Source organism: Podarcis melisellensis, assembly GCF_964234715.1.
Source record: "Podarcis melisellensis genome assembly, chromosome: 1".
NCBI lineage: Eukaryota > Metazoa > Chordata > Lepidosauria > Squamata > Lacertidae > Podarcis > Podarcis melisellensis.
This window is the reverse complement of record NC_138528.1, coordinates 96,846,878-96,870,823: the sequence shown is the minus strand read 5'-3', so window position 1 is coordinate 96,870,823 and position 23,946 is coordinate 96,846,878. Positions and strand designations below refer to the sequence as shown.

Below are 23,946 nucleotides of genomic sequence, written 5' to 3'. Positions count from 1 at the left end.
CTCTGTGTAAGAAAATGGTGACCAAAGCAAACTAATACTAAGTTGATATTTTAAATTATGGTTAAAACACTTGATATTTAACCAACACTCATCACATCCTGTTGCTAAATTTTGATTAACATTTATAGTTGGAAGAAATAACTCAGAATCTCATTTCACTTGGCTTTCTGTTCCCTCCTGCATTAAGTTTAACACCAATCACATTTAAATTTTATGACTTGGATTTGCATAGTTATCATTTACCAATGTACTATCTTTAATTACATAACACAGATCCTCTGCACTGCATTATTAACAAAAGTGGTTTAATTAAACAGCCCTTGGAATATTATTCTATCATTAATTCCGCCTGCTTTCGCCTCTGGATATTCAGATCCCTTTCTCATAGTCTGAGGCTTGCTTTCCCCCTGGTGGGGTGGCAGAATTCCGAAGTTGGAGTTTTAGCGAAGAGGGGGCAGGGAACCATTATGAGTGTTGAAATTGCCCTCACAGCAGCTGGCACTCAAGTCCCTCCTCCCTTTTACTTTGTATTATTACCCTTCAGCTGATTTGCCTTAATTTTTAGGATCATTGAATCTTTGGGATCAGGGCTTCAGAGGTTTGTCTCCCGTGAGGCAGGATGAAACCCAAACTCATCACGAGATGCGCTCACTCAACCTATTCAGAGCTTCCACTGTTGAAAGTCTAACAATTGCTGGTAGTATTCTGTAATCCTGTTTTCTCTTTCACCTAACCACAAGCACCATACTGTATCTATTCTTAGGGTCACTTCAAGCATTTAATTGTTCTGCATAAAAAGTAGTACTAATAATTATCACAATTCTCCAAGTGATATAAAGCAGCTCCACTTAAGAATGTCACAACCACAGAGAGTCACTATTACTGATACTGGGCATAATGGCCTGATTCAGACAGGGCATCTTCACATACTAAAAAATCCTTCTTAGCCTGGGATGGACCTAAAATATTTTTGAACCATTTCTGTAAGTGGTTTTATTTTTCTTTATTTGTAAGATTTTTACCCCACTCATCCCCCCTTAAGGACACAGGATGCCTTGCAACGATGTGATTGTGTACAACCTTTAAAATAGTTCAGATCATAACAATTATTTAATAGAACAAAGGTAAAAGTAAAGGTAAAGGACCCCTGGTCAGTTAAGTCCAGTCAAAGGTGACTATGGGATTGCTGCGCTCATCTTGCTTTCAGGCCAAGGGAGCTGGCATTTGTCCACAGACAGCTTTCCGGGTTATGTGGCCAGCATACTACCGGTAAACCGCTTCTGGCGCAACAGATCACTGTGATGGAAACCAGAGCGCACAGAAACGCCATTTACCTTCCTGCCGCAGCGGTACCTATTTATCTACTTTCACCGGTGTGCTTTCGAACTGCTAGGTTGGCAGGAGCTGGGACAGAGCAACAGGAGCTCGCTCCATCGCGGGGATTCGAACCGCTGACCTTACGATTGGCAAGCCCAAGAGGCTCAATGGTTTAGACCACAGCTCTAGTCTTCAAATGTCATTTCAATGACTCAGCTGTGGAGGCAAACCCACATGTTCCCTGAAAATGAGGTGCTGCCACAGAAAATGCTTGCTTTTGTGTCTCCTGCCTCCTCACCTCTGTCAAGGATGGGACAGCGATTTCCTGGAGCCTACAGTGGCTTTTTCAAACTCTCCTTGATCTCATCTATCAAAATAGGGCATACTTTAAACACGTCTCATTGTCTTTGTAGCAAGGTTACATGTGACAAACGCTTGCCCGTTTCATTTTTAAAGATAACTGTAGTACTTGTTTGTCACCATTTATCTCCGCAATCTTGCTTTGGCAACTACCGTAGGAGGTTCTTCCTGGGAATACTTATCCCAGCCCATTGAAGGCCATGTGCTGAATTTGCTATGCTACATTCCCAAGCTCAAGAATGAGTAGAAAAGTGTCCCTGTATTCGGTTTGCCTCATTATAAATGGATAAGTACCTTTGTCTCCTTTCGTCAGGGTTGAGAAAGTGAGAGAAATGGCAGCTGCCTCTTGCTGTAGGAACTGCCATATGGGAACAATCGCAAGAATGCCCGTGAAATGCATTCCGGACTTTTGAGTCTAAGGGGCGCTTCCAGTCTGTGACTGGTTTGGGGTGGTATTCACTCGTACTAGCAATTTCAGGTCGCACAATTATAGTTCAATGAGAGATCTTGAGCAACAAACTAGACTTTTTGAGACTAGATGGAGAAATGCGCACATTACTGTGCAGGTTAACACTTGCTTTGGCGCAATATCATCGAATGGTTCTACAAACAAATCAACAAACAGGTCATCTAGAAGCGCCCTGATTATGGGCTGTATTGATTATGGGCTGTATCAAGTGTCTGAAATACAGTTTGAGAGAGTTCCTTCTTGCCACAGATACCTAATCAGGCAGTGGTAGTTGGGCTAGGTCTTCCTTCTGAATGGAGAAAAAGCTCTTACTAGATTTAGTAAGCCTGTTGGTAAGCTTCATACTCCCTTAATTTTCATATACATATATATGAAAATTGTCCATTGTTGAACTGTTAGTGCTGCAACAGTTTTAATTGTCTATTGCGGCTATTGTATTTTTTTATTTAGACCGTTAGGTGTTGTAAACTGCTTTGAGCACAGATCTGTGGAAAATGGGGTATACAAATGATCTGACTATGACTAACTTTTAAAAATGCCACCAAATGCTGAAATCTGACAGTGCTGAGCATTATTGCAAAATGTGCCTCTTCACTTTCAGCCCAGCCCTCAGTTCGTCCCAGAAGAAAAATACCTTGTGCTTCTGTACAGCACAACTAATTACAATATGAGCTCCTACTCCAAGCCCTTAATGTCTACATAAAACATCAGGCCATAATGAAGATAATTGAAAGTATGACTTTCATCAATATTTAATTAGCATTTGGCGCTAACTCATTATTTCGGGACAAATTTGACATCTCGCTGTGCCGCCTCACACATATTTCATTCCACACGGCTCTTTTTATTGGTGGGGCAGAAACAAACCTAGACATGCGCGCCCCTTCCCTGAGGCTTAGAGGACACACTATATGAACTAGGGAAAAGATGATTGACATTTTAATCTGCTGCAGAATATGAAAGCACAATGTACGGAGTACTGGAAAAATACATTCCGTTTCACGACAGAAGGAACACATTAAATGAAAGAAATATCCTCCAAACACACATTTGCACCTTTGTGATTATCATGCTTGATTAGCTATTCAAACTACTGATTATTTATACAGGTTTGGATAACTTAGCAAATTGTGAGATAAAGACACTTGATAGGCACTGCAATCAATAAAAGGGACCATGTTCCCAGCCAAATTCAGCTTTAATGATGGCTGCCGGAAGAGCAGCAAAATTTTCCATGGTAGAAAAGGTATCACACAAAGTGGAATGGGAGAATATTGTTTGAATGGAGTTTATAAAAGCAATGGGGGGCAGAGAGAGAGGCGGGCTTAGACATATACTCGGGGTATGCAATGACCAAAACATTAATCTTGTATCCATTGGAAGCAGAGCAATCTGTTTTAGAGCCATTCTGTTATACCAATTAGATTGACATTGTGGTCCAGATATGATCTGTGTTAAATCTGAAGTTCTGCTTCGTACGCATTGATAATAATGTGAAGTCTAAAAATGGCCAACTTTTTTCACACGTGGATGAAATTTTCAGGCAAAGGAACCCCTGAAGTGGATTAAGACCACTAATTTTCAGGCTAATTTTTCCAATAAGAAATTCCTAACTTTTTTTATTTTCTGTCAGAATTGGATGCAAGTTGCTAGCTTGGTTGCCTCTTCTGAGGGGGCAAAATGTGACAATTTCCCAAAAGACAGGTACAACTGGTCTCTTGCAACAACATACTTTACTGCTTGAGGGTTGGAAAATAGAAATCACAACCCCTCTTTTTAGGGGCAATTAGTTTGAAAAATGGGAACATGAGTGAAGCCCCTGGGTAGCTTCCCTATTAAAAAGATAACTCAGTTACAAAAAACATTTTTTTCTCACCATCAACCTCCACCTTCATGAAAGTACCTTCTGTGAGGTAGGGGAAGAGGGCAATGTTTTTAAATTGTGTATTAGGACAAAGTATAGTTTGGGAAAGAAGCAGGCCACCCCAAGAGTCTAACTGCACTGCTTACACACTGCTCTCACAACCAAAACTCAGAAGAGAATGACAACTCATTTAAAGAGCAGCTCTGTTTATTTTTACTTCAACACCCCTCCCCCAAAATCACTGTGACTGGGAGTGTGCCAGGGAAATTGCAAAGATGCACCCCCCCGACCATCTCTCTACCCCCTTCCCCTCTTGAGTTCTGGGATTTCCCTTAGTTTGATTTACAGTGGTACCTCGGGTTACATACGCTTCAGGTTACATACGCTTCAGGTTACAGACTCTGCTAACCCAGAAATATTACTTTGGGTTAAGAACTTTGCTTCAGGATGAGAACAGAAATCATGCTCCGGTGGCACGGCAGCAGCAGGAGGCCCCATTAGCTAAAGTGGTGCTTCAGGTTAAGAACAGCTTCAGGTTAAGAACGGACCTCCAGAACGAATTAAGTACTTAACCCGAGGTACCATTGTAGTTTCTTAGAAAAGAAAAAATGTAGGAGGGGGGAGGCTTGTGAGGAGAGGAAAGAGGCATTTTTTGGGGGGGGGGGAATGAGGCAACTCAGAAGTTTGAGGACTCCCTACTCCATTTACAACCCCAAATAAAAAGGTTATAGCATTTGTAACACAACATGGCTTTCAGCCACATAACTGTAAACACAAATAGCTATAGACTAGGCACCCCCAAAATTGGCCCTCCAGCTGTTTTGGGACTACAACTCCCATCATCCCTAGCTAACAGGACCAGTGGCCAGGGATGATGGGAACTGTAGTCCCAAAACATCTAGAGGGCCGAGTTTGGGGGTGCCTGCTATAGATCAACTTTGGGATACAAAATTACGTGTGTGCATACATGGAACTTTCCACAGCATGATCCCTCCCACCAAAATAAAAATGCATGTCCATCAACCTGCAGTCTGTAAACCATGGACCTCACTCCATAGAAAAGGTGGTGACCGTATATCCCACTGAAACCAGTGAGATAACTTAGTCATTATTTAGTCCATTATTTAGTGCATTATTAGTCCATTATTTCAATAGGACTTAAGATCAATAAACTTTCTATGCTGAACACAGCTGGGGCATTTTTGTGCAAAAAGGACTTTCTACTTGATCTTTTCTCCTTGTTAAACTTACACCTCATTTCCTAATGCCTAGTCCAGTCACAGATTGTACTGTACCTAATTTTACATTCTCACAGCAAAACTCAGATTGCAAAAAGTGGGGGGAGGGATTGGGGGTAGAGTGTTGATTTTTTAGAATTACTGTGCAAAAGTGATTTCATGCTCTATTTACAGTTCACAAGTGATCAGTGGAGTGTTCCATTTGCATTCTCCCCAACACACATCACAAATAAATTTGATTATTGCTCTGTTTAGAAGCATGAAGTCAGGTAGCATTAGCAAAATTGCTCACATTGGCTCTCATAATTGCTCCCTTTGTCAGGTAATGGCAAAGTCTGCCCAAATAAAGCTGATAACACTCCTATTGTTGGCACAGATTCCTGAATCAAAGGCCACTTCGGGCAGATGGAAGTTATTACTTTCCCTGTCCACTCACAAGCCATATCCTCTTCTTCTTTTTTGGTCTTCCGTATAAAAAAGAAAATGTAACCAATCTATATTAAATAGGATGTGTTCTAAATGCAGTGCAAGAGTATAAAGCTCTCTCCAATATTTGTCTAGAATAAGTTTTTATTTTAAAAATTAGCTGCCTATCCATCTTCAAGCCAACATCTGGCATGAGAAGTTTTTTCTCCGTTCAAAAGACCTAGTCAAACTACCACGGGCCGATTAGATATCTGTGGCAAGAAGGAACTCTCTCAAACTGTTTCAAACACTTGAGAATATTTCAATACAGCCCAGAGTGAAAAGGTGTCAAGGGTGCAATGAGGAGAACCTGAAGCCCTCCAGATGTTGGATTCTCAATTCCTACCAACCTCAGCCACCTTAGCCAATGGTCAAGGTTGAAAGGAGTTCCCCACTCTAGGCCCTGCTAAACTGGGGCTTGTTTTGTGTGATATAGTCATGTGTTAATTCACCCTATACACTGACTATCACCATGTGATGGACTTTTCACATCCTGCAGCTGCACATCTAGAATGATGACATACACACACAAGTAAACAGCTTTTCACAGTGATGTGGAGTAAATTGCTTTGTGAAAGCCACAAACAAGGGATGCAGATTTTAAGCCTACTATATGTGGGAAGTGTGGGAGAAGCTTGTGTCACTGTTATTTATTATGAGCGAGACTGTTTTGAAGGGGAGTTTATTGTACCCACAATGCTTTTAAATTTAAGATAATATTTTTGTTTTACTGTTAACTGTGCTGCTTTAAATATGTCTTTTATATTTGACCTTTGTATGCAGTATTTGTTTTGTAAAGCCTTATTTGATGCTTTAAATTAGGTTGTGAACCACTTGCGAGTTAATAAATAAATAAATAAAGGAATTATTTAAATAATTAAATAAGTATTATGTATATACTGTACTGGCAAAATGCTACCATCGTGATAAGTTTCAGACTTTGATTGTTGAAGCTGGTAGGACCAGGCAGCAATATGTATCATAAACACCCAAGGAAAATAAATAAATAAATAACCCATCCATCCATCCATCCATCCAAAAAACACCCCTTAATAGTGACAACAACATAACTCTGTAATTGACAATGTTGCCTTTTAATCATACCTCTAAAATTGCTTGAACGTCACCTCAGCCTGGCTGAGGAAGTTTGGCTCTGCTTCTTGTCAAGAAACACTGCTCCCTTTAGGGATCCTACAAATTCTGCTACAGGCAGCGACCATTTCAGGCATGTCCAATTGATGTGTGACTGCCAACGTATGGGTCCTTTCGACCTGGAGGAATGGGGGCAGGGCAGGCTTATGCGTGTTCCCCCAATGTGTGTAGGGGCCAGGAACGGAAACCCTACCAAAAATGGTAACCTCCTGTACAGAATTACAGCTATGGAGTGGAAAGTTTAGGTTTCTACCATACTTCTTTGCCCGAAAAATAGTGGAAGTTACTTTTACCATCGGATTCAGAGGAGGACACGCCATTAAGATGGCTTTGAAACCTACAAGCTGGACCCACCCGCTTGATATGCAGAATTCTTAGTGATTACACTTGGGAATCCTGAAAGTACTGGCTTGGATAGCAAGATCTGGGTGCTGGTTTTTGGATTTGTAAGTTGGATAAATTGAAAAATACATATGGTAAAATAAAAGGAGAATTCCCTGGATGCCTAGATCTAGGTTTGGGGCAAGTACAGGCACACCCCGCCCCCCACTTATGAGCATTATATTTGTGCGCAAGTTCATCATGCGAGAGGTTGGGCTGGATGAATCCCAAGCAGGAATTAAGATTGCCGGAAGAAAAATCAACAACCTCAGATATGCAGATGACACAACCTTGATGGCAGAAAGTGAGGAGGAATTAAAGAACGTTTTAATGAGGGTGAAAAAGGATAGTGCAAAATATGGTCTGAAGCTCAACATTAAAAAAAAAACCTAAGATCATGGCCACTGGTCCCATCACCTCCTAGCAAATAGAAGGGGAAGAAATGGAGGCAGTGAGAGATTTTACTTTCTTGGGCGCCATGATCACTTGAGGGCAGAAGAAGAAGGGGATGACAGAGGACGAGATGGTTGGACAGTGTTCTTGAAGCTACCAGCATGAGTTTGACCAAACTGCGGGAGGCGGTGGAAGACAGAAGTGCCTGGTGTGCTCTGGTCCATGGGGTCACGAAGAGTCGGACACGACTAAACAACTAAACAACAACAACATTTATGCATGGTGCCGAGAAACAAACAAATAGAATCATATGAGGAAATGGTGGAAGAGAGCTGGAGAGTCCTTGTGGCTTGTGAGGAGACCCTCTCCGGAGCCCAAAGAGGATGTCAGTGTGGGCAGAGGAAGTCTTAAAGAAATCTGAGCTGCATCGGGACTGTGTTTAGGCTGCTCAGCTTCCCCACTTAACAACTGAAGTGCTGTGTAGCACAGCAGCAGCAGGTGCTTTCTGTTAGCTTCTAGATGGTCCCAGAGCCTCAACTCTAGATATTTTGGTCTGGATTGGAGAGCGGGAGAGAGCTGAAGAGCAGGGGAAAATAGGCATTTAGTGGTGTGTTTATTTTAACACAATTTCACTTACATGTGCAGCACCCGGAACATAAGCCCGCATAAGTGGGGGGATGCCTGTATAGAGAAATGGAGACTGCTGTCTAGCTCACTTAACAGGATCTAGTTAAAGTATGCTAATTAAGATTTTGTGCTTTAGGAAGGGGAAAAGGTTGTACTTTAAAATCTGGGGGGCTCATCCGTGTAGTGTGCATTTACGACGTTTCTTTACCTCTGCAGAAATTCTGACTTGCCCTCACAACAAATCTGCATGTTTTAGACATGCTCGAGCTTGAATATGCAAATTGAAAAGAATGTATTAATTATCATTAGACATTCCTTCACAAAAGACTAGAACTAATTGGAGAAATAATTTGGGGAAATTGAGCTACATGACAGAAAACATTAAGATTCATCAAGTTTCAATTCTCTAATTCTGTCAGCTTGTCAAAAGTAGGAGTCTGCTATTAATATCTAAATGACTGGAGAGCATTTTTTCTCTCCACACCCACCTCACCCTCCAACAAATAGTACAGTTTACGGCCTCTTAAATGTTTCCTTTCAAATTAACCAGACCTGACCAGAGTGCCCCCCCCCCCCCGGGTTGAAGGTTATTGACAAAGAAGTTTTAAGAAAAACTTTGGGGGTTATCCCAGTTATTGAAGTTTGTATTTCAGTATGTCTATTCAGCATGGCTAACATTACATATTACCCTTAAACTGGATACATAGCTTGATTTGTGACATAAGCCTTTGGTGAACTATGGCTAGAAATCCAAAGTTGTATAAAAATACATTTTCAAAAACTCACCTCCTAAACAATATGGCCTCCTAAACAATATGGGATGAAGTGCTGCTGGGAAGCGGAGGGACTCAGTCCCAAACTGGACATCAATCTTTGCATTACCTCACAACCCAGCCTGCTTTGGAAAGGGAGCAGTTTTATTTTTCAAGCCATTATTTCACAATACTCCCTTCCCTCCTCAGTCCTTTGCCTACACTTTGGGTGAAGCCATCTACCCCAGGATGACCGTCGCTGAAAAGTTTTGTGCTAAAATGCTGACTGGAATTCAAATTGCTAACCATCTGCTTCAAACCAATAGTTTGAAATGCAGATAGTTCTGTTATGAATATTTGCCTCTTAAACTATTGGTTCGGAGCAGATGCTTTTAATAATGAAGCAATTAAACAGCCAAGGCATCTCTTAAGTTGGAAGTCAGCAATCAAAGTACTTGTGTGGTGAAAATACCTAGAGATCCTGCAGAGTATGATATAAACAATACTTATAAATCATCACTCAACGTTTTGCATTTTTGTGAAACTAAAACAAGAATACTGAAAAAGTCTTAGTAATACAAGGACTAATATCCAGAGTGGCACAGAACAGAATTCCAATAACTCTTGCAAATACCGTGTTCCCCTTCCCAAAAAGAAAAATCTGCTTCAATGGGTTGGAAGGGGTCTGGCATATATCACTTCCCTGTCTACCTGAGGGGGCACCCAGTTCATGGGAGCTTCTGCTGGATTCAAGACATTTCTGTTAGCAGAAAGAGTCCTTCTATTTGTAGGATAACAGGTCTGGCCCCAACTCATTGCCAACAAATGTAAAAATGGCCAAAGTTAACAAATGTGATTTCTGCCAAAGACCTTCCAAAGTATTTTAAAGAAGGCAAGGAAAAGAAGGCAAAATATGATTTTCTAGGAAGAGAATTCTGTAGCTCAGGTGCCACAACAGAGAAAGCCCTGCTTTAGGTAGATCGAAAGTCAGGATTTGAAATCAGGCCCCAGACTGGCAACCTATGCTGGTGGCTTGAAAACATATTAATATATTCTCACCAGCTCATTCCGTTCCATAGATGGACAGCAACCTTTTGTACCACCTAAAGTTTCCAAGTCATCTTCAAGGGGATGTGCTTTGGAGCTCATTACATTCGTCTGATCTGGACCTCACGGATGACAAATAGCTGTTTTTATCTTCCAACATTTGCAAACTGGCAAATTAGTTAGTAAAAGGTATTCCAGACAGACCAGAGATATTGTTGTGGGCAGCACACATGCCACAACTCTCCCCTCCCCAACTGTAACCCCCAAAATGAGATTTGAAATAACCTTCTATTGGCTATGAAAGATTTCTTCAAATGAAAATTGAGTAGGAAGCGGTCAGTGCCCTAGCTCAGTCCAGATGTACCCATAGATGCCACTCCAAATTTTGAATATGTTTCTTTATGACACTTCCTATAATGTGGCAGCCTATGTGCTTCTCTAAAATCAGCATTGATATAGTGTGTGTGTGTGTGTGTGTGTGTGTGAAGTTGTAAAGCTGTGTTTAAAAGGGATCTGTTTTCTATTCATTTCTGAATAAAAAATTGTCAAGACGGTGAAGATCGTTGTGATCATCGTTGACGTTGCTGTATGTCAAGGGAAACGTAGCAAAGTCAGTGTCTCAAAGACAACACGGTACACAGAAGATTTCTGTATAAGTAACAACTTTATTGTAACTTGATGTCCTGAAATGCAAAAATATTTTCAGCAACAAGGTACAAAAAGTATTTCACTGTTAACATCAGGCGGATATAAAAGGCTGGATGGTTTGATGCAAGTGTTTAACATGATAGGTAATGTGAATAACTCCCAGCTAAGACCCAGATTTAAAGTCCTTCCAATGTTTAGATTCTAAAACAGAACTAAAGAGAAACCTTCATTCTGACATATCAAAATCCAGGATTAACTAGATTACAGAGTATGATTAACGCAAACCACAGCAAACACTGACAAAAATAATGAGTGTCCATTTCAGGGGAAGTCCATTTGCTGCAAGCAGGAAACAAGCAATTCAATGTACTTGTGTTGTAAAACAAACCAGTACCTAACAGTTTGTAGGAAGTGTTAAGAAAATCCAATCAACCCAGCCAATAAGAATTAAAACTTGGGACAAACATCAATTCGTTTAAAAAAATCATATGTTATAGCCTAAAAACAAAGCATCTCCCACTGTTTAACCTCGCAATTTCTATAGGAACTTTACTAGCACAATTATTTAGACTTGACCTTGAAGGAACAGCCTCTTCATAAGGGGACAAACACAGATACTGTATTCTGTGTTACTCTTAGAAGGCAGATGTCATCAAAAACTCATTGAAATTCCATACTTAAATAATGAAACCGTGCCAACAAAAAACACACACAACCCCAACACAAATCATCTTAAGCCTTTCTTCTATCAATAACCTCATTTTAGAATTCAGAGTTTACTAAGCACAGAGAAAATATGCATCTGAAAAATATTTTGCATCTGTAGCTTCTGAAGATAGACAAACTGTTGTACATATACCCACTCTATTCTGCATTCATGTATTCCTCATACATCAGTACTCCTCTATACCTTTTCCAAGAATTTTCAAAAACAAATTCATCCCATTATATTTCAAAAAGGCACTATGCATTCATACTTCAGCATGCAGTAAATGGACTGTCGAAATCTGGATGGGTTACTGAAGTACATTGTCACATACTTCAATTAAGTGAAACCTCTGCCACTTTTAACAGCAAACAGAGTCCTATTTTTCTGAAAAATAAATCTTTGTTAAAAACTCACACCCCATTACACAACACATGCAGGGTGCTCCCTTGGGGGGGCCGAGGTTGATGGTGATGGCCGGTGGGTATTGAAGGGACAGAGTTGGCAAGCCAAACATGGCACTTGGGTAACTGTGCTGAAAATCCCAATGAGTAGACTGTTACTATTCTCACCAAATGTCAAGTATTCAGCCATAAAAAGCATGTGCAAACAGACCTTTTCTCCTGCAGCACTAGGGGGAGGATTAAGGCTGAACCAAATCAATAGGGCCCTCCAGTGGAGAAAGGGGTGATTGCTACCAATTTCCCCCTGCTCCCTTAGCCCCATGCATCCCCCCCCCTCAAAGCTGCTCTATGGGGTCAGGTGGCCCTGCAGGACAGCTGGGAGATAGAGCGCTGGGGCTGAAGGAGGAAGGAAGTGAAATAAACCTTTCTCACCTTTTCCCACTGAGAACCTCTAATGGACTTTAGATCTCTTCTCTCTAGTTCCAATCAGGATTTTTTCATATGGAACAAGAGGAAATGTAATCAGACTGCAGCAAGACAGAGAAAATTGTTCTTGCCAGCACTATTGGAAGAGTGAGAACACTGCATGTGGTTCACTAAAGGGGGCAGGGGGTGGGATGTGCATTTGTTTAACCCTTTTTGTGTATTTTTAATAGCAAATGCATGGAACAATATACACACAGCTCCTGCTTTCAGAACACAATGCATTTCCAGGAAATCATTTGATAGGCAAGTGTTCACATAACAAGCTGATGGTTTCCAATGTTTCCTATGGGAATATTTCTAATCCATGATTTGTCTGATCTCCCTGTCTGGTTTCTGCCTGAAATGGCTGCTGCAGACCAGCAAACCACAAACATGTAAGGAAGTGGGTAAACACTGGCTATTCAGATATCTGAATCAGCCATTTGTGTAGTGAGGTTTGGGTATAATTCTTTGTGTACAGATAACTGAAATTCCAGATAAAAACAGTGTTCCATAGTGGGACCTGTGTGTATATCAGTTATCATGATTGGCTGCTAAGTGTACCATGTGACATACATTTTGTTAATTTGACAAGTGGACTTTTCATAGAGTTGTAAAAATTCTTACAGCACAGTGTTATAATTATTATTTTTTGGTACAAAGTGTGCTATTATGCTTTTAAAAAACTTGTAAACAAAATGCTTAAGATCTTCCATCTGATTGCTCTATCTAGCAGTTTCTGAATAAGCTGAAATGGACAATTATGGTATTAAATAGTCAAGTCACTCTGTATATTATAGCTGCAACTTTCACGTTGCGAGGCTGTTCATTATGATAATTTCTTACACTGCAGCAGAAGTTTCTCTGCAATGGAGGGACACAGCTTACCTGATAAAACACCTACAAGACCTTAGTTTGGATTAGGAGAAACTGCCAATAAATGTTATAAGCTATGATGCATCTCTGTATCGGTTTGGTTCACTGAGTAATATTGAGGCCCACTGAAACCACCAGGAGTGCAATTAAAATGGCCTTTAACTGTGCCTGAAGGATGATAATTCAAATACTGCATTCAAGTCACCCTAAAGAGTGAGTTTAGCCAGAAAGTGGGTAAGTTTCACATTTTAGCACTGTGCTGGCTTGGGAGCACTCTGCTTGCCCCAACTGATCTTTAATAAATGTTTACTCAAATTAATAAACATGCTCGAGAACTTTAAACATGTCAATGCTCCTCACTGAAAACAGAAAGGAGGCATGTTTTGAGAAGGTAAAAAAACCTTAATAGAGTAAGCATGTGAATCAAACGGGTCAATTAAAATATTTAGTTAAAAATTCAGAGCAATTCCCTTTTCCTATGGTTAAATACAACTTTTACCACGCAACAGATCTAGCACATCACCAGGTTTAAAGTAAAATTCACTGTCAATCATTCAAGAAGCGTTTACAAATGTGCACTGCTGCAGACAAATCCTCCCAACTGTAAACAAAGCTAGCAAAAACACTGGAAGTGGTGGCATTAAAGCGAAGGTTTGTATAGAAAAACTGGCCCTATACTGGCCCTTTACAAGCAGTTTACAGGTTGTTATATCCTTTTCACATTATGCAGAATTTCAATACCATCCACAATGCTAGTACAATAGCAAATGCTAAAAACAGCAAGTCAGTGCTTATAAATACTGACGTTTCAGACTCCTATTCTTCCTGTTAAGTGTGTGTCTGTGCAACTTCCACTAGTGTGAACAGGCTTGTGCATACACACACTAAAGGAACATAGCTAAGCCTGCCCAAAGTGTGAAAATAGAATGGATTCTAACATGAACACTTGAGATAGTCACTTTGAATCAACATCTCTAAAGTCATGCTTTCCTTGTTTGCAGTAACAAAACTAAATCCCATGTGGCTGTGGGCATCTTAATGTATTTCAAAAGTTAGGCCACAATTGCTGTACCATATTTATCAAAACCAAAATATATATGTACCACACAACATACAAAAGTTACACATTAAAAGTGCATACTGAGAATCCATAATTTGGCCCATTTCTGAAATTTACATTTGGTCATTCTTATGCATCCTTGACCTTCCATGTATCCCATGTGAGAAATAACCACTTCCTCCCCAGCATATATCACTTGTTCTCTCTCCATATTAGCTTTCGCTCTGGTTCAGTACAATGTAAATGTAAAATAGCAACGAATCGTAAAGGAACGCAGGCCAAAAAGGGTTACTGTGTGTTTCTTTTAACATCTGATGGAGACACTCACATTTTTAGAAATTCTATCAAAATACATTTCTGGGCCAAGACATTGCATATTTCTCTCACTCACCTGAACCAATGAAAAATAAATTATATTCAGAGTAGTATATTGCCACAGCATGCCTGGCAGCACCCTCTGAAGGTAGACAAATGCACCCTAAATACAGTACTTTGACTGGAGTGCTTGCTGCCCCTCAACTCAAGCGCTTTTAATAAGAGGCTAGTTGAAACCTTCCAGTTACCACAAGACCAAATTATACTCTTCATTTTGGGTTCTGTTTTGTTTTTTTAAAAAAGGAAGATCCCTTTCAAGAACGGTCTTCATTTATCAGCATTACTGCATTATGGAGCTAGTGCAATCCTACATAGCCGAGTCAAAAAGACGAGGCACAATTTAAAAAGAAAAAGGAAAAAGAAAACCACAAATGAACTAGAGTAACTGACGTTAAGGCCTTTCAGTGAACTGGAGAGTTATCAGTCTAAATTAAAGCTGATTATTAAACCATATATTATTATCCACTCTTAAAAGCTTTCTGTTCTGTGGACAGGGGGGTAGCAAATTCTGGCAGATGGTCTGTGGAAACCCCTCTGGACAGGGATGAGGAGTCTTATATTCTCTATAGTTCATGGAAGATTTCATGACTGTTTTAGTCGTTTGCGTGGAATGCCAAACTGTGGACACTGTGCAGATGCTAACGCTCGAAAGGCCTCAGCTACTAAGTGGGGGTGGGAGTGGATCATTGACTTCCAGCCGGCCGTTTCCATGATGTCCGTGGCTTGGCTGTCAATAAAAGAATTACAAGAATCAGGTTCAGGAGACAATGCAATCCTATGTATGTCCACTTTGAAGTTACTACAGTAAGTTCAATGGGACATGCTCCTGGGTAAATCAGCTTGCTAGTATATCTAAGCCATGGAGTAGAAGAGTGCCTGCGATCCTCTGCATACTTTTCTGGAAGCAAGCCCCATTAACTCAATGGGAGTTGCTTCTGAGTAAGCACGCATAGCATTGTACTATTAAGGAGAATTTTTTCAGCTGTTTTAGAAATTGTGCACTTGGCTGCAAAGGACAATCTAGCTTTTGGAGAATCTGCAGCAAACTTGTTTTTCAATTTTAAGCCAAATTTTTAATTATTTGTACCCCACCCATCCCGTTGGGTCACCCCAGCCACCCTGCTACCAAAGCAGAATTTAAAAACTTGCAGTCAGTACAACATTGCCTTCTCTGAATCACATGATTAAGTTTGACCATGACTACAAAAGCTGTCTTTCAGATCCTGGATCAACATGGGAAGCTTGTTTAAGGTTTCAGCACAGGCCCTATACTGTTTCAGATGGATAGTACAATAATATCTTCTGTGACTTAAGACGCTATACTTGTGGTATGAGAACAGTAGAAGATATTCTCTGTCAATTTCAGTACCCTATGCACAAGGAAAGAATTGCTAGCCCGGATTCAACTAACTCAAGTGTGCTAGCAGAAACCAGGGGGAAGGGCTCCCATTATTGAAACATGGTTTTCCCCCCCTCCCCCAAATTTGCTCTAGGGAATGAGGAAAACCCTGAGAAGAGCACATTTGGGGCGGGGGAAGGAGAAGAGGGACTGCTCCATCTGGCAAGCAGAAATGCTTGCGCTGATGGAACAATCAGAAGAGTGTGACCTGGAATTCCACCCATAGTCTCAGTTTCAACTCTGCTTAAGTCTACAGAAAATGGAGATACAGGAAAAAAGTGGTAACAGAAAGTGGCTTCATTTCTTTCGCAAGAGGAAGTTGGGAACAAATCTATATGGATACTGGTATTCTAATTATTTGTTTCTGGTATACATTGTTTATTCTGCTATGATAGAATTTAATATAAAGACTACAAAAACTGATTGGGTTGTAGTCAACCACGTTTTACTCAGAGTATAACCAATTAATGACCCTCAGTCACATCTATTAGCTTTGATAAGTCTACTCTTATTACAGGACTTGTGCCAAATACCACACACTGTTTAGAGACGGCTTTGAAGCGTAGCCAGTACGTACTTGCTGTTCCAGTTTTTTGCATCTTTACAACCAAGTTGCCTAAGAACACTGCACCTGTGGCATGAGAGAATATCCAGATATTAATTTTTCAGGAGATTTCACTTCACGGGATGCAAATTCTTTTTAAAGGAAGGAAGTCAAGTACATACCTGTTAATAAACTCTATTGCTTGTGCTTTCAACTGCTCCGCACTGTGCAAATCTGCGAGGATGAGGATGTCTGCAACATTTTCTACTGAGAGGTTACTACACAGAGCTTCTTCACACATGATCTTTAGCCGTTCCAGGGCATACTAAAGGAAGAGGGGGAAAGCCCGTTGTTGTTCACATTTGTTCTTTCCTACCTTAATCTAAAAAGCAGACATTTCTAATAGGTATATTCTTTCTAGTAACTGTGAAGTAATTGGCCCCTCAAAGAATTGCCAACTGTGTTAATGTAAGGAAATACACAGACTCCCTTCAAACACACATTCAGTAGCTGTGTGAGGTGGAATGGGACTGTGCTGGCTGGTTATGTTACCTGGCAGCTATATCTCTGGCAGAAGAAGACCTACGTATATATACAGCTTAAATACAATTTGTCCACCATTAGCTAGAAAAGCCTGCTGCTGTCATCTCAAGCTTTAAACAAATGTTAAGGGTTTTCATCTGAAGCTCACCCTCTGTATCAGTGACACTGTGATAATGTCTGGACACAGCGTAACGGGCAATAGGTCTGAATTAGTCCTCTATCAGTTGTCTTTGCATATTTACTCTTCGTAAACAAATCCATTCAATTCGCACAACAGCATACGAAGGCAGATGTTCCTCAAGTTCTCTCTAAAGACACCCGGAACACCTGAGAGGAAGCATTTAGCTAAACTACATAGGATCTTATGTCTTCTAATACATTTCTACTGCTAATAATCCAGTTCCTTACTGTGCTTTTCTTAACTATATAAAAATCTCCCAAAACAAACACTTTTTGGGTTTCATTCAAATGACCTATAAAGCCCTTATATAGGCAATTACTTACTTTGTCTGCTGCTGCCAACAAGCTGTCGGCCATTTTGTCAAGATTTGGAGCTTTCCCAGTATAAATGAACCTCATCATCTCTTTAAAAACGTCAGGGTCTACATCATTTATTTCTACACGATTCTGTTACGTGAAACAGAAAAAAAACTTGTCATGGTTCCAACTTAAAATATTACAATCCATCTACACTGAGTAATTCCTAATAGCTTACTATTTCATATCCAAAGTGTCCTGATTTAACGTGACAAGAGATGTTTAGCTCCTGCTGTAGTTGCTTAGAATCCTATTCTAAGTGGTGGGCACATTCAAATCCTATTCAAAAGTTAAAAATCGGAGACTCTTAACTCTTACCATCTTAGTTTCATGGGTCTCTACATACATTTCAGACAGGTTTCTAGAGCATAAGACTGCACTTGCTGAAATCTGTCTAGCTCTTCTAATCTTAAGGGCCAGGTATGTTAATTCTATGCTTCTCATACAATTACTCCCTCCATTTCCATTTCTGAGGGAAAGTTCCAATTTGAATGCAATGCCAGTTTTATTTGAATGCTCCTCAATATTAAATCCTTGCAACTATATCCTTTGCCCCTCAATTTGTTTGGTAACAAAGACTGTTACAGGAGCAACTAGGCCATATTGTGCCATGCATTAGTCTTGTTAAAAATGCAGCCCACCCCCTGACCCCGGGAGAGCATGAAGGCAAAATGCCCCATCTAATGTGGCACTACTGCCCATAGTTTTTCTGCACTATAAATAATTGCCATTTTAAACAATGTTCAATTCTCAATCACCTTTTAAGCTAATTGTAAGGTTTTTTAAAAAATCAGTTAACCTAATCCAGTTACCCAGCTACTGCATTCTTGATCTACACCAAAAGCTTACAGTTTTCTGTAAAAACAAACAAAACCTCCTTTACAAATCATATGACGATAACATTCACTCACCTTTTTGCTTTCCTCCATTTCGTGTTCAAACATTGCATTAAAAACAGGAGAACGAGCTGTCGCAAGAGATAAAAGCATTAGTACCATACCAAGGTCGAAATAATTTTATCAAACAAATTATAATACAGAAGGAGGAGGTACCTGCAAGAACAGATTTATGAGCTTTGAACTCTTCTCCACCTACATAAAAGCTACAATCTGTAAATCTTGTTGTTTCCCAGAGATTTCCTAGATCTTCTGCTAGCCGGCATTCAGGTACCTTTAATGTGTTTGTACTGGACTGTCCTGATATATTCACTGAGTCTTGGACCACGCTCACCTAGCAAAAAACAGTAATTTTATGCATTTCACAATGTTACAACTCCTATGGTTAACCTAGATTTAAGAATACAAACAAATAGATAGTTCTTCAGTCCTCAAGCAGTGACAATTCATTTTAGTTGGGATATCCCGATATCCCAATATAAGCTGGAAGAAGAAAATGAAGCACAGAAGCAGCTATCCCTAAAACCTCACACTCAACTGGAACAGTTCTTTATACAACCAGCACAGAAGAAATAAAAAAATAAGGGGTGGACATTTCTTTGAAATCCACCACCAACAAAATCAGCAACACACAGTACTACTGTTCCAACTTGCAACCCAAATAGATCCTACCCTGAAGGTGAGATTCAAGAATACAGCAGACTTGAAGAGAGTTTGCACTGCTAATATCTTTAGAAACTAAGCAGAAGAATATTAATTTTGTAACACTCAGGAATGCTTTCATAGGTCAGAAAAGGTTCTGCTAGCTAACATTTTATAGTACCATGTAGAGATAAAGCAAGTTTTTTAAAACAAACAAACAATCAATAAAACAACACAGAATGCAGGTGGCCCAACCAAGGTCAGAAGGAAGTGGCACTGATGTAGAAAATGACCTCTCCTGGCTGAAGTTCACATTGGAGAAGGACTGCAAAAGGGCCAGGGTTCAATCCCTGGAAATTCCAATTTATTTGCTTTTATTTTTAACATTTTTTTTAAAAAAAATCAGGTAGAAGAGAATGTGAAACCCATGCCCAACAAATAGCCTGATCTGGAATAAGACTGCATCATATAGATACTGTAGTATCCAACTTCTTGCGCTGGGAACAAAATTATGGCTTCACAAGGTGAAACTATTAGATCACATACTGTGTTCCTATGATAACTCTTGAGCAGCAAGCAAGATCAGCCTTAGCAAATTCATGGATGGGTAGCGTTCAAAGCCAATATGCAAAGCTAATGCTTCAAGACTTGCTTTGCTCTACAAAGCAGTAACTGAGCACTCCCTGAAAGAAGTTGTGAAAACAAGGGACAAGGTTTGATTCCCCCCCAAGTCAAACCACTGCAATGCAAAATATTTCATCTTTTACAGAAACCCCTGACCTCTTAGTCAATATTCACCTATAAAACTACTTTGATCTACAGCAAAAACTATTTGAACCAGAAATATTTTATGGAGTAAGGATCCTTTTCAGACCTAGACATGTGTTACATCCACTTACCAACTGAATAATTGTATTCATAACAAATTCATCACACAGCTAATTTAGCCTGTCTATCTAAATAAAATAAGATGCAGTATATTTGCACTATTTAGTCTCAGGGGCCACATTTCAATTATTCTTCCTACACAGCATAATGACACATAATTAAGTTGTAATCTTGCCAAGTTTTTTTTGTACACATTTCTTGTAAATACACAGATCAAAGCAAACTTATTAGCAGTTAGAGCATCTATCATCCTCCTAAGCCACTAATCAGTCCAGGGCAGTAGTGATAACCTGCCAATGTATATTTAACATTCAGTGCACTGGGATCATAACCTTCCATTTTTAAGTATCATAAGCAGTCTTACTGGATTTTACTAAGACTGTTTAGGTTTCCGGCATAATTTATAGCTATTTACATATATTCCTCCCTGAGGCTAAAGATCTATTCCACCAGAGAATCTATATCCACTGGATTTTTCAATTAATCTAAGTAAAATGCACTTGCTTAAACACTCATGTGTAGTAGGGGTTGCCAATATTTTGTAATGTTGTGTTAACAGGCTTAAGTCTGAAGGGTACCATAATAAATTTGCTTCTAAATATCTAATGCTATCAAGGGATCGTTGCTGTAGAAACCTTATCACTATATGGAAAGTTACAATCGCTTTTAAGAATCCCCAGTCCTGTTGTGTTGGATGTGTTTCAATCAGGAAGGCTCAAGGATGTGGACAAGATGCTTGGATCATTCAGGGTAACCGCTTGTACTCTGGAGCCCTGCCCCTCTTGACTGTAAAAAAAACCCAACTAGCAGGGAGGAGACAGCTGTTTGGGGCAGGGACTTGATCAATGCCCGCCTGCAAGGTGGTCCCTCAAAAAACTCTCCCTGAATTCAGAAAATCTAAGTAACTACCAGCAGTTGCTAGTCTCCCCTTCTTGGGCAAGGTTCTTGAGCAGGTAGTCACAGACTAAATCCAGGCGCTCTTGGAGGAAACTGACTTTCCAGATCCATTTTAATCGGGGTTTAGGCCCGGTTTTGGCACAGAAACTGCTTTGGTCGCCCTGTATGATGACCTCTGTCGGGAGAAAGAAAGGGGAAATGTGTCTCTGTTAATTCTCCTCAACCTCTCACTGGCTTTTGATACCATCAACCATGGTATACTTCTGGAGCAACTGTCTGAATCAGAGGTGGGTGACATTGCTTCCTTGGATGGACGTTTCCAGAGGGGGATGCTTGGAGAGTGCTCTTCAGCCCCATGGAACCTTCAATGTGGGGTTCTTCAGTGTTCGATTTTATCCCCTATGTATGCTATTTAAAATCTACATGACACCACTGAGTGGGGTTATCCAGAGGTTTGGAGTTCATTGTAATAATCTGCTAATGACACACAGCTCTGCAGGTGAGGCAGTGAATGTGATGGACCATTGTTTTACCTCAGTCATAGACTGGATGGGAGCCAACAAACTGAAGCTCAATCCAGATAAGACTGAGGCACTATTAGTGGGCAGTTCCCTAGACTGGAAGGCTGGGAGGTTGCCTGCCTTTGATGGAGTTAACCTCCCTCTGAAGGAGCAGGTATGTAGCTTGGGGGTACTTCTGGATCCTTTACTGTTGCTTGAGGCTCAGGTGGCCTCAGTGGCCTGAAGTGCCTTCCATCAGCTTCGGCTGGTAGCCCAGCTGCGCCCCTATCTGGACAGGGATAGCCTAACTACTGTTGAAATAAAAATAGATGATAGATGAGAGAGAGAGAGAGAGAGAGAGAGAGAGAGAGAGAGAGAGAGAGAGAAATGTCCAGTAGCACCTTAAAGACCAACTAAGTTTGTTCTGGGTAGAAGCTTTTGTGTGCATGCACATGAAAGCTTATACCCAGAACAAACTTAGTTGGTCTCTAAGGTGCTACTGGACATTTTTTAAAATTTTCCTATTTATTTAGACTGTGTCAGACCAACACGGCTACCTACCTGAATCTAACTACTGTTGTCCATGCTCTGGTAACCTCGAGGTTAGACATAGGGCTGGCGAACCAACTTCAGCTGGTGTAGAATTCGGCAGCCAGGTTCCTCACCAGGGCAAGATGGTTTGAGAATACTACACCAAACCTGGCTCAACTGCAGAGGCTGCCATTTACTTTTTGGGCCTAATTCAAAGTGCTGGTTTTGACCTATAAAGCCTTAAATGGCTTAGGACCGGAATACCTCAAGGACCCCCTCTTTCCATATGAACCTGGATCCTGAGGTCATCATCTGAGGCCGTTCTTCATGTGCCTTCTCAATAGGAGGTCCGAAGGGCAGTAACATGAGAACGGGTCTTTTCTGCAGTGACTCCCTGTTTGAGGAATGCTGTCCCAGGGAGCTTTGGCTGGCACCTTCATTATACACCTTTAGGAACAAGGCGAAAATGTTCCTTTTCAAAAACGCCTTTGGCTGATTAACACCCTATACCATTTTAAATGTGTTTGTGGTAGGAGGTGGGGGGGGTTATTGGTTTGTTTTTGTTTTTATTTTGTATTTTGTGTTCCCGTTTTATATTTCTATGTTGTGAACTTCCTTGCGATCTTTGGATTAAGAGTGGTATACTACTACTACTACTACTAATAATAATGTCCAGATGACTGAGATTTTACTAACACTTGTATGTTAAATTCAGCCCTACATTTGACAGTCAGGGGCATAAAAATCCTGTTCTTCACTTGTCACTGGCCAATTTAAATACAGACATAATATTAATTTAAATCATAGGAAGAGGGAGTTCACTTCCTCTCAAAGACAAACCAACTGTGGCTTCTCTGTAGCTCCACAATGACCATCATAGAGAACCAACCTAGGAAACCGATCCCACAACCCTGCCTTATGTTACACCTTTTTCCACCCCACAAGACTACTGCAGTTTTTATTTATTCTACAGCTTTCCTTTCACTACATGCCAAGCAGGAATTCTCCCAATGGCTCCCAATTATTTTTAGAAAAATCTTGCATCAAATACTTAAAAAACAACAACCATTATGCTAAAACATTTTATCAGGGCATTTCTGTAACACAGAGGGATAAACATAACATTTGAAAATATTCTTCATTCATAGCCATGGAAACCAATATTCTATTTTAAAAAGCACTGGTTGATTACCTACCTCACAAAATAACGTAAGCTTATCATCTGGTAAAAGACCATTAGCTTCATCAAGTAAGAAGTCTCTTCGAATGAATTTTTTAAAACCCCAATCTTTGCCTTGAACAAATCGATATGCTCTTTGGCTTTCTAAGTAAAATAGATTAAGTACGTTCAATTAAAACAGTTTTAATATACATACACAATAAGTGAAATCCAAGAGCCAAATCAAACCTAATAAGATAACAATTGTACTAAAGACTAATGCAAAATATGAGCTGTATCCAGATTAGCACCTTCATTGAGAGAAAGACTCATTTTGTTTACACCTGGGCATGGAAGCGGTGGTCCTCCAGGTGTTAATGGACTGCAGCTTCCATCATCCCTGGTCATGCTGGCTGGGGCTGATGGGAATTGGAATACACCACCAGCTGGACAGCCACAGGTTCCCCACCACTATGTTTGGAGATGGAATTAGTTCCAGTACAGGTTTCCCCCACATCCCCAGGTAGCACACCCCATGTCATTCTGTAGGGTCCTCCAGCCCTCCAGTGCAGTTTTCAGGGGCTGCAGTGGGAAGGAAGAATCAGTACAAATCACCTCCTAAGTGCAAATGAAATGTCACTGAATGCACATCTGGATTCAACTCTATATTTTAAAATTAAGCTTGGTGGTGTGGGGAAGGTTTGCATATGATGTTCACATTCAAAACCCAAAGCACTGTAGACATAACTTCAGAAAGTCAAAAGAGGTTTGAGACACAGCACAAGGACTTCATGTGGGCAAGAGCCCATGC

At 40.4% G+C, this 23,946-nt stretch overlaps 1 protein-coding gene across 1 annotated transcript in view; it reads right to left on the bottom strand.

Annotated features, from left to right (window-relative positions):
* Positions 1–10,710: 10,710 nt before the first annotated feature.
* SPOPL (speckle type BTB/POZ protein like) overlaps positions 10,711–23,946 on the bottom strand; it is a 31,487-nt gene continuing 18,251 nt past the window's right edge. Inside the window, exons 5-11 of the mRNA XM_081929808.1 lie at positions 23,173–23,300; positions 18,675–18,852; positions 18,534–18,589; positions 17,590–17,712; positions 16,725–16,867; positions 16,576–16,629; positions 10,711–15,326 (exon numbers count right to left, since the gene is read on the bottom strand). Of these exons, the coding sequence (XP_081785934.1) occupies positions 15,182–15,326; positions 16,576–16,629; positions 16,725–16,867; positions 17,590–17,712; positions 18,534–18,589; positions 18,675–18,852; positions 23,173–23,300 (827 nt within the window). The 3' untranslated portion in view covers positions 10,711–15,181. The remainder of the gene's footprint in view (positions 15,327–16,575; positions 16,630–16,724; positions 16,868–17,589; positions 17,713–18,533; positions 18,590–18,674; positions 18,853–23,172; positions 23,301–23,946) is intronic.